General features: G+C 37.8%; 1 protein-coding gene across 1 annotated transcript in view; it reads right to left on the minus strand.

Moving 5' to 3' along the window:
* LOC118811494 (dedicator of cytokinesis protein 2) overlaps window positions 1-12,509 on the minus strand; it is a 123,478-nt gene that overhangs the window by 85,876 nt on the left and 25,093 nt on the right. Inside the window, 2 exon segments of the mRNA XM_036575715.1 lie at window positions 4,410-4,480; window positions 4,846-4,954. Of these exon segments, the coding sequence (XP_036431608.1) occupies window positions 4,410-4,480; window positions 4,846-4,954 (180 nt within the window).

The raw sequence follows: 12,509 nt of genomic DNA on the forward strand, positions 1-12,509 counted from the left end.
CTTTAGTTTTGCATTATAGACATGGAGATAATGCAGCAAGTAACAAGTAATAAAAGCTTATGCACACCAATTAGCATTGTGTAAACGGCACTGTCAAATCATACAAAAATAAGAAATTCTGACTGCTGTCTTTTTTTATTTCAGTGATGTACTCAAATGTTACAGAAAACAGCATGCCATGCAGTATAGGAAACCACATAAGCAAGTCTATTTGAGACTACTTGACATGGATTGAGGCAAGTGTGTTATAACGCAAATTAGGCCAGCTATCTATGAGACAGAATGTTTTGAAATTACTTCAGTTGCAACAGTACAACAGGAAATAATCTTGCCTGCTTAATGATTATGGCATAATAAGCTAAAGTAGTAAGCTGATACACAATAAAACAGCAGGAAGGACCAAAAACAAGAGGAAGAGGACATGTCATTTCATATAAACATGCAGCAACAAAGAAAAATGAATGAAACTAATGATCACCGAACATTAGAAAGGGAGGGGGTGGATGTGTAGCTGTCTGTCAGTTAGGTTTATCACATCAATTAATTAAATGGCTTTCATGGATATTGTATTAAAAACGATTTACATTTCCATCAAATTATAGTACCACAGCGAACCTCCGCATGCTCATAAAATAAAACAAAGGTTTGTTCTGGAGCAATATGACCCATGCTGAGAACTATAGTACTCTAACTCCACAGAACATGACAAAAGCCCATACTTTCTCTGTCGGAGGAGGAAGGGAGAGGAGAAAAGAGGCAGAAGAAAAATGTGTTTTGCAGAACATCAAAAACTGTATTGTGCAAGCACTAAAGCAAGTCCAGTGAGATGTATTCTGTAGAGTGCTGTGTACTGATCAGTTGTTGGTACTCTGCCTTCTTGATCTTGACCAAGACGAACGCTGTTGATTGAACATTATCAATCAAGCCTGTAATTGGCCTGTGTTTTGTGATAAATTGAATACACTCACACACACACACACGCACATACATACATACATATATACATACACAATGTACAACCAAATCAGATCCAAATAATATATTGTCGCTTTATTGTACATTTATGCACCAAATGTACATTGTTAGCCATTTCTCATCATGAAACATTCACACAGTGGAGTTACCTTTGTTTACCTTTGTTTTTCTCATAATCAAAATAATCATCATCAATTCTGAAGGGCACTGAACTATTTACGGACAGCACTAGAATTCAGTAAAGTTAAAACTGCTGTGTGAAAGACGGCTGGTGTGTGTGTGTTCTACAGCCGGACGACGGCCATCTGCTCTGAACTCCAGCTGCTGTAGTGTCTAACATAACGGCCGGCTCATTAAAAAAACAGAGCAATAGCAGCTACCAAAATGCCAGCGCATTAGCAGGCAGGCCTCATCCTCCATTCTGACATATTGCTGGGCTAACACACCTTTAATTAGGCTAGAGCTACACTAATTAATATAACATTGCCTTATTAGAGTCACCTGAAGTGAAGAGCAAGGAATTGCAGGTTTGCACCACCTCTGTGTGTGTTTGTGTAGGATAGGTAGGCAGGCAGGAGTTTGTATGCATGTGCTGTCCAATGCCAAGAGCCAAATAGCTTTCATTCCTTTCCTCTTGTTAATTGCTACTTCATTACCACTTGTTGATTCTCAAGACAATGACCTTCATTTTCACCTGAATGCACACATAATGCTAATACAGGACCTTGGGGAGCTATCAAAAGTGTTTTGTGACCCTCACTTTGGAAAATTAGAATGAATTAGTTTGTGTGAAAAAAGCTCACACTCAGTGGCATGCTTCATTTTTCTTTCAAAAAGGCCTGTGTTTGACATCTGCTGTTTCAAACATGTAGGACATGGACTTGCTAAGGAATACGGAGAAGGACTTTGACAGACGCATAGTAATAAAGTTTGTGGTTGTGCGTGTGTCTGGTAATGGCTAATTTGCCTCAGATGCTCCAACCACAGAAGTACATGGTCTGTTTGATACATAAGCTGTGTTCTGTAAGCTAGGCTTCAGCCAAGAAAGATGGGTCCTTGGTAACGCTGTCCTACGAAGGCTCCTCATTTGTGTTATATAATACAAAACAGAAGGGCATAACAAGGGCACTTTGTCATGTTTTTGGAAAGAAGTCCAATACAAAATATGAAAGACAAAATACTATTGATGTGAATGATAAAAGCTGGTAATCAAAACATTAATTTGTTTTCCCTAAGACTAGCTGGCTATCCATGCTGCCGTGTGCATGCATTACCATGCATCAGTTATTATCAGTCCAACAGGAAACAAACCTTTGTTTATCAAGATAAATGCTAGCTAGTTTCCAATAGGAATCAGTTGCCTGTTCTTGTGTGAGAGCAAGATATAGCTGCTGGATTGAAAGAAGCTTGTAATGTTTACAGCATCCCATCTTTAAAAGGTATTTGGCTGTTCCGTTTAAAGCAGTTAATAGCAAGTAAAGAAGATATCCATGAGTGTTTGCTGTCAGAAAAAGCATGTTTTGTTAACACTGTGTAGCACTGTTTTGATATTTTTCTGCCCCTATATATCAAGTAAAAACAATGGTCTGTGGTCAGTCAGTTTGCATCATCAGTTTGCATGGTAGTTTGAAGGCAGATTCCTACTCATTGTGCTTTTAGTTTACCTCATACCACTCAGTGCCTGCCATCATGTAAATACAACAACTGTCTCATATGTAAATATGCAAATAGATATACTTTATTTCTACTCTTGTACTTAACTTATGTCTATTTATATTTCCATTTTTCTGCATAGCATATGTAAGTTTATGTGAAATTTTATATCTTGCTACTGAAACACTGCAATTTCCCTTCGGGATCAATAAAGTTCTATCTGTCTGTCTGTCTGTCCGTCCGTCCATCCATCCATCCATCCATCCATCCATACATCCATCCATCCATCCATCCATCTATTAGATGATAGGCATAAGTCTGGTTTGTGCTATGGTTTATAGCCCACTAAACATTATAATTCCACTGAGAAAATGTTCACCGTCCATATGAGTGAAAGACACTGTACTACTCTGCAGAGGAATTTTTGATCACCTCTGAGCAAACTTTTAAATTCTTTCATTAATAAATGGACAGTGACCCCTTAGATTTAAAAATAGTATGGTGCTTGGTAGCAGAAGTAGCAGTGCATCTGCCATCAGGTGTGCTCCACACTTGACTGAATTATGGCAAACCGCAACAAACCAAAGAAGGATGCAGTGGAGTGTCATTTGGACCTAAGAAATATATATAGTATATAAAACCAATGCATTGCATCAGCGTCTCAGCACTAGTCTTAGTGACAAGACATTAAGAAGTCCTTGAAAACAATATGGTGAGGACTAGATGACAATTTGAACAGCATAAATCTGAAACTCAAGGCGGAAGGGGGACATGAGCACTAAACTGAATCATAGATGAGCATCCAAAATCACGCTCCAGCTATAAACTCTTCTTCTTTAAAACGTCACAGAATTTACCACTGTCTGCCTATTCTTTATTGATTTACTCAACTGTGTCTATTCACTGGACAAAGTGTGGACGAAGGATCTCTGCAAGCTTAGAAAAAAATCATCCCTGACAGTCTCATTTAAATACGCTCAATACGCTTGTGATTTCACTGTTAATGTACTCTGCTTGTATTCCATGATTTTGCATTCATCTCTATAATGACACATTTTGTATTATACACATTTCAGTGTTTACTCTTTTATTAAACTTGGATTAAATTCCGAAATAAAAGTTTTTTTTGCAAAAAAAAGGTGTTGCTGCACATGTCATTTTTAAACGAGTTTGAATAATGTCACAAAAGAAGCAATTTTCTCTCTGTAATGTAGGCTGCAACCTCTTACTGCCTTACAAATTAGCATTCATACTGCATTCACCAAGGAAAGTAACCAAGATGGTGGCTCAGATAAGATACGCTCCAACACGCCCAAAGAAGGACACAAGAGAAGCTGCAGTTTTATCAGAAGGAAAAAGATCACATTCAATTTTTGGAATATTATTCAGTGTCTGGTGAGTTTGGAAGACAAACTCTCTAGTCCCACCTTCCCAGATCCGTTTCTGCGTTTTACTTCCACTACCTTGTATTTGTTTAGTGTTTATTTGTCATTAGCTTTGTTTGTTCTTTTCTTTTCTTTAGTTTGCTTCCAGTTCCTTCTAGTTCTGTTTTTATGCTCTGTTTTGTTTTACTCCAATTGCTTTCTGTAGACTGTGTTTTGTATCGTTTTATATAATAAACCTGAACTCACATTTACATCCACCCACATCCTGCTTTGTGTTTGTTACAATATTAGACAACCACATAGGTCAATCAATATACTGGTTGGGCCCTAGTGCTGAACAGCTTAAATGAAAGTGTGACTTCTGTATCTCTATGTTCATAAGTGTGTCAGACTCACCTGAGCAGCTTTGCATCAAAAACAGTCTCAATATCCTGCAGCACAGCGGGCAAGTACTTTAGAGCTGCCACCTGCACACACAAAAAGATAAACACACACACACACACACACACACAGTCTTTATTTGGGTCTGTATTAAACTATGTTAAGCTGGCTTTCACGGTAGCTGAGCTAAACTGTCAAAGCCTGGTGCTTTTAGCACACGAGATTCACCTGCTGAGAAAATTTTACTTCTCTTAGACTGCTTAGACCAATCCAGAATGAGCTATGATGAAATCATACAACTGGCTAAGCACAGGTGCTTCAATTACTAACAATGAAACAGTCTACCAAGAAAAGCAAGTTGCATGTAAAGGCATTAACAAATACTCACTCTCTTTTTTCTCACTCTTTCTTTCATGCACACACACACACACACACACACACATCCACCCACCTGCTGTAATAAAGTGGTGGTGTAATCACTCTTCATCAGGTTGTTGATGGACTCAAACAGGCCCTTCAGAGAGTCCTCAAACTCTGCCTGCTCCTTTCCTTCATATAGCCTAGAGTGAGAGAAAAAAAGAAAGAGTATACATATGTATGTATATATATATATATATATATATATATATATATATATATATACAGAGAGAGAGAGAGAGAGAAAGGATAAATTGAGAAAAATGTCTGTATAGTAAATATTACATTAATATTATTTTAATGCCAAATATTGCAATACTAAATGTGAAATAAAAACAGCCAGAGGTTCATTACAAAACTATCTAATAATAAATAGAAAAATGAAAAGAACTCTAATTAGACCTTTAGAGTTTCTGTTTTAAAGGTCTAAGGTCTAATCTACTATGCTTCCCTAGCTGTTGGCTACAGTTAAACACTCACATTTAAATAATGGCATTATTTTTTTCAGTACATAGACCAACATTTATGACCAAAGACAAGCACTTTTGAAGTTGTAAAAATGTAATGCTGGTAATTAATAAGAAGCACAAGGTAGAATAAACCAAGTAAATTAAATATTTCAATACGCAGAGCAACAGAGTTTAGGGCCTCTGAGTTTAAGCGAAGCTCCGTCCTACATTAATAGTACAGGTCTCTTTCCCAGAGCAGCAACAGAGGGTCATTGCCACAAGATTCTATATACTTTAAAATGTATAGGTACTTTGGGTGAATTTTATTTTAATTTGTCAGTAATCAGTTTTTACTGATTGGTAAATTGGTAAAACCGATTTACCAGCTAACGCAAATCTGCTTGGAAAACAGTAAATTAAATAATTTAAACAAAATAATTAAAATAAATAAACCTTTTTTTTTTCTTAAATTATTTAACAAAACTCAGATACAGTGTAGGGGCTATTTAAGAGAGACAATTAGCCTTACTTACTTACTATTACTCTTGCAGTAATAATGGTGCGCATGCTCATACTGTGATATCGTTATGCAAATGATATATCGGTCAGCCCTGAAGAGCAGACTATAATAAAATGCACAAACATACATACACTGCTCACACAGTCAAATCTCTTGCTGTGCTGGTATGTGGGGTGTAAAGCAGTGTAATCTCGTCACTCTGCTGCATTGAGAAGCCCAGGCTGACTGGCACTTCAATCAAAGCTGTCTGATTTAGGACACTGCACCAAAGACATCTCACTTTTCTCACTCTGCTTACAATTCTGTCTCTTTTAAACCTCCTCTCTCTAATTCTTCCTTTCCTATCCATTTCAGCATCTTGCCATCCTCCTCTCCTCTTCTCTTCGTATCTCTCTTCTATTTCTGCGGTTATCTGTCTCTCTAACTCATCTCCTCTGTTGCCTTTCTCTTCCATTTAAGCTCAACTCCAATGGTATTCAGTCATCATGCACTGAGCATTTTCTGTCTTTTGTTTGCTCTAACATGCCTGATTAAACTCACACAGGATTGGGGTGATTAAACAAGTTCGGACTGTCCTTGAAAAGAATTCACTTCACCAAATCGTGATTACTAGCTGTTCGTGTTTGGATGGACATAGGAAACTGTTAGATTTATTATAACAGCAATGTAGGTCCACCTAAGACAAGCCAATGATGTCACCAGCTTTGTCTACTGTGTTCACATGGTATAAAAGAACACAATGGCTAGTAATACTTTACTATTCATAAACCAGGTAACACTGATCTCTCTTATATACTATTATCTTGATTTCATTCAAAACACAGCAGTTAGAGTGCTTATCTACAACAAAAAACTGCACACATTACCCCCATTCTTAGTCAGCTGCACTGGTGCCAGATTAGCCTCAAGTACTACTTTCAAACATTCATGGTTTGGCCCCTGCATATCTTGCGGAGCTCCTTTAACCTTCCAACAACCCCCTCCACCACCCTCAGGTCCTCTGGCAGCAGTCCCTTAAACTAGAATCGACTTTCTTGGTGGCAGATCTTTCAGTGCCATAGCCCCAAAACTGTGGAACTTCCTCCTCCAATCTCTTCAGGACTTCTACTATCTCATCCTTTCCTCTTTAAACAAAACTTCTCTCCTTCCTCTGCTTCATATTTTTAAGACTATCATGCTGTATTGTAAAGTGACCTTGTGGTAGTGAAAAATGTTACATAAATAAACCATTGTGACTTCACCAACCAAGATCACTAACCTAATAGTGTGATAGATATCCTACCTTTGGATTACAGTTTTTAATATGAAAAACTTGGGATGACAGCAACCCAGATATACCATGGCTCTTAATGCCTGATGAATCTGACATATAGCCAGTGTTCACAGTTAATTCTTATAATATTACCACTTTTTAACACTCGGTTTATAAGGTATATAGTCTACAATTTACCTTTTATTTTTATTCTTATTATGTAGATGTGATTTTGTGTACAAAAATGTGAAATGTGGTCAGTGCATGTTAAACTGGTTGGTTTTCATGTCAGATGAGGCTTAGGTAATGGACATTGCTCCTCCAGATGAATTAATCAACCAGTAGTTGATGATTTCTAATGGGCTTCTACATTCTACATAGGTTTTTTCTTCTTTTTTCAGTGGATGATGTTTCATCATGTTAGTTACTTGATAGCAAATATGAGCAAAACTGTCACAACTTATAGCCCTGGTAAAATAATAAATTGGGTTTTCACCAAATTGCTGGCCTGTATATTTTCTCCCTGACAAATATCCAAATAGTTGTTTTAGTGTTTAAACTCTAAGAGCAGTTAAACAAAATGTGAGTACCCATGCACATCCCTAGTATCAACTGTCAGTACACAGGCATAATCATACTGGGCTGTGTCAGTCTAGAACTGCCACAATCACTCTAATACACATCTGGCAGACAAAGTGGCACATCTGTCAAAAAAGTGGCAGGCATTGCTGCACAGCTGCTAAAGGACTCACACATTCATACACAAAACACTGATTTGTACTCTGATGTCTGTGTTTACTACAGTGCTGGGGGTAGAGCTGGGCGATATGGCCAAAAATGTTATCACGATAAACAAAATTCATATCGTCCGATATCGATACATACCGCGATAAATGTCAAATCATCATTTCTTTCAAGGTTGAAGGCTGATTTTTGCTCCTGGGGGGTTAATTGATGTTTTAAACTATCCTTTATTGTCAGAACACAACAAACACTCACCAAACAGTGGAACATTTCACAAATCTGTAATGTGAGAGTGGGAGAAAGTGTCTGGTGAGCTGTTTTTACCAGCTGGAAAAGCATGGCTATTTTGTAATAGTCGTAATTTAAGAAAGAAAACAGATTATTTTTAGCTGGTGACGAGCGCTCGGCTACCCCGTTACAAATGACATCACAGTATTCAGACACCAGCTAACGATGACTGGATCTCTATACTATCGTAGTAGTTTAAGGGGTGAACCGCAAAATATCAACACCAGACAAACAGAGTCCTCCTTTTAGGTACATTTAAACTGACAGCGGTGCTTTTGTGTCTTGCTTGATCTACAGTATCATCAATTCTCTGTGTTGTGGAGTGACAGAGCGCTGTTTCAAGTTAGCCAGCTGCTAAAAAGCAGCTAGCCTGGAAAGCTAGCGCTCTCCCTCTCTCCAATGCCTCACAGCTTCCTCAGTTTACTTTCGTTTCAATCAGGGCTGTAATTTACATGAACCCACTTCTTTCTTTCACTTTCATTGCTTGGGAATGCACTCATACTAAAATATGACTATCCGAGCGCTGTAACAGCGCTGTAGTTGTGAGGATTGTGATTTAACACCGCTAAAGTTGTTAGGATGTACAGAAAGAGGTGAGTTCGCTATAGGACAGTATAGTTACACCACTGACCTCGTCACTCACACTCGGTCACAGGAGATCAGATCGCCTGTCGCTCTACTCAAACAGGGACTGTATAACTCCGCATTTCAGCCGTTGCTAAAGACTCATCTTACTTGTGGCCCCCTCCCTCTCTAATCATGTAGAAAAACTCAGAAGTGCGCCCTCTCCTGGCGACAGCAGAGTAGTGTCGCTTTTCTTGCAGTAGAAAACGCCACCAAGGCTTTCGCTAGAATGTAGAAGTGTGAGAATGGTGTATTATATCGAACATTTATCGAACATCTTGTATCGCTCTATCAAGGAAAAGTTATATCGCGATAATTATCGTTTTACTGTCCAGCCCTAGCTGGGGGTAACGCTTTATTTAGATGGGCCACTGTGGACGCTTTGTACATGATCAGTCTATTTTTAACTACTATTTAACTAAACATGTATTAAATACAATTGAACTTGAAGTTGCATGTGAAAGATTCTATTAAATCTAACCTTAACCCTAAACCTAACCTCAAGGTAAAACCTACACCTGTTCCTAAACCTAACCCTAAACTTAATGTTGCTGATAATCAACTGAGTATCACCAGAAAGTTTACAACCAGAATCACCAGAATCTGTAGACCATCTATAGAGGACCACCCAAATAAAGTGTGTATGGTGATATGTGTATGCGTGTAACAGTGTTTTAAACTGCTTTGTGTGAGCCTGTTCAGATACCTGCAGCTTAAGTAAGGACAATGGCCCATATTCACAAAGCTTCTCAGAGTACAAGTGCTAATCTAGGATCAGATTCCTCTCTTTTTACTATGGCTTTACCAACAGGAACAGATCCTAAATCAGCACTCCAAGAGGCTTTTTGAATATGGGCCAGTGTTATCAATGTTATATGCTGACTATAGGCCTTTTAACTTTATACTTAAATCACGCTTACAATGTAAACCATTACAGAACAGCAACACTGGAGTAACAGTGGAGCAACAATGGCTTGGGTTACTCATTTATGACACTTTTTCTCTCATGCTTGATGTGATACAGGAGAAAAAGCAATTCAGATTTCCTGAAAGCATAACTGGCTAAAAAGTTATAGGGATGGAAAGGTAAAATGTAGTGCTAAAACACCAAAGACAAAGTTCAATTTCCAAGGAAGACACATTCAAATAAATAAATAAATAAATAAATAACTGGCCTATCCCAAAGTCCATATCTGTGGTTTGTGGACTTGCTACAGTGCACACTTACCTGATGTAATTCCAAATTAAGCATTAACACAAGGGCATAGGTACGTATCTTGCTTAGAAGTCATAGCACAGCTAGTTAGTTTAATTTATCTCCTCAACATTATAATACATAAACCTTCAATTCCAATTACATTGGGACAGTATGTGAAATGCTAATAAAAACAGGAAGCAGTGATTATTTACACTCATTCCAAATTTGATGCCTGCAACTTGTTCCAGAAAAACTGGGACAGGAGCATGTTTACCATTGCGTTACTTCATCTTTCCTTTTAACAATCTTTAACAAATATTTGGGATTGAAGACACAAATTGATGCAAAGTACTTTTTTTTTGTTTATCAAGGCATAAATAATGTAAATGTACCTTTAAAGGTACAACAATGGTTTTAATCTCTAATTTTGTCCCTTCAATAAGTTTATTCCAGGGGAAAAGTACATATTTGTACCGTTCTGTGACCTAATGTTTTAAAACAGGACAATAAAATAAAATGGCTGGATACAAGACTGGTCTTCAGAACCCTAAACTGAACTGATACTTTTAGAGGTTCATTTGCTTTTGCCACCAAAGACATTTAATGCTGGATCACATTTTCAACAAATATTTATGAAAACCATATAATTACTTGTACTTATATTTCCTCTTTATGTATCATTATGACTTAGATGAAGATCTGATCAGATTTATGTAGAAATTCATAAAATTCTAAAGGGTTCACCAACTTTGTAGCACCAGTGTACATAGCACAACATCCACTGTTAAAATGACATACATATACTCTCCATAAATCCATGGGAACACACACACACACGCACACACACACACACACACACACACACACACACACACACACACACACACACATTCACATAACATTAAAAGTTGAAGGATGGAACACCTGGATTTGGGACACATAGCAAACACAAATAGCACCAAACACAGTGGGACATCACCCTTAAGGCTAGAGGTCAGGGTAATAAAGCTAACACACACACATACACACACAAATATACTGCAGCAGAGTGTTAATCCTGGTGGCCCGTCTGAAATGAAAAAGCATTAAAAGGTCTCTTCCACTTTACAAACTGCAGAGCTGTCAGAACCCTTTGACCGCTCTAATATGGCCAACAGATGGATGAGGGTTACTACAAAAACTGGAGAGACAGAGAGTATACAAGGACATAAAAAGAAACATAGTCAGAAACAAAGACCAAGAGTGAGATGAAAAAGGGTCAGGAAACAGAGGAGACCAGAGGAGAGGAGAAAGAAGCAGACACGTAAGAGAAGGACAAATGGATAGATAACTCAGAGAGACATATAAACCCTTTGGATAAGCATGTGGATGTAAACAAACAAAAAAGCAGTGCAATCCAGAGAGAAAGAGAGACAGACATACAGAGAAAGAAAGAAAGATTATTACATTTTAATCTAATTTACATATAAATTCTCTTTCCCTAAATTGTTTTAGACTCTTGAATTCTTGGCAACATAAGTGCACTGTTACTTGTCATGCCAGTAAAGTATGCATCCAAAGGAAAAGAGAAGGGGGAGGAATGGGGAGAGAGAGGAATGAGGAGAGCAAGAAAGCTGGAGAGAGAAAGAAAGAGAGAAAGATAAAAGGTAGAAGCAAACCTCTGCAGTGCTCCTGGATGTTTGCCCAGTAATCTATCTCCATCACATCACACTCTCTAATTAAAAGTCTTTCTAGTTATCATATGCTGCTGCATGCGCTGAGCCAGACAATGAATCCATCTTTCTTTTCTGTCGTTTGTCAGTTCAGTCTATCACAAACGCTAATTCAGACACTCGCTTCATCATTAATGCTCATTTAGCATTGCACACACACACGCTTCTTCATCATTGTTCATTTAGCTGCTGTTGAAGCATCAATGCTTATTAGGCATTAACGCTACAGTCAGCTTCAAAGTGCTGCCACACTCAGAACTAGTCAGATAGAAGACTGCAACACACAGACACACACAGAAAGTTTTCTTCGTAGAGTGTTTTCATTGGCTTTGGCAGCTAAATGCTCCTGTACTACAACTAACCCAACCTCAACAATAACCTGAAGAAAAAGCAAGCACAAGGTATATCTTCACATTTTATAGCTAGTGATTAACACGATAAACGTTGTCATACGATGTATACCTGAAAACAGTCACACACTTGGGATTACATGGCAATTCAATTTTTTAAAGTTGGCTAGCCATTCAAAAAAGTAGTGGACTACTTTTGAATAACTAGTAGGGATGAGTTAGAATGCTTGAATATTATGAAATTTCATAAAAGTTTAAAAATCAAATAGTAAATTAGGATGTTAGATGTGCAAATAAGTTTGTCACTAGCATAATATGCTCTAAGAATCATGTATGACCTCTGGTTTCTCTGACCAAACTCTGGCTAACTCTTTTTAAGCTGAAAGGCATGCTATGAAGTACAACATGGCTAGGCTAAAAAAGGTTTGCTGAGGTGAAAACAGATGATTTTGTCCATTTATCTCAAAGACCTTAGATTGACACCTTTTTCTGTGTAAATTTCAAGCCACTTATCACGTTCTATGGATTTGTGGTCTGGGTTTAAAGTAGTACAGTAATGTC

Source organism: Colossoma macropomum, unplaced genomic scaffold (genome assembly GCF_904425465.1).
Source record: "Colossoma macropomum unplaced genomic scaffold, Colossoma_macropomum, whole genome shotgun sequence".
NCBI classification, from domain to species: Eukaryota; Metazoa; Chordata; class Actinopteri; order Characiformes; family Serrasalmidae; genus Colossoma; species Colossoma macropomum.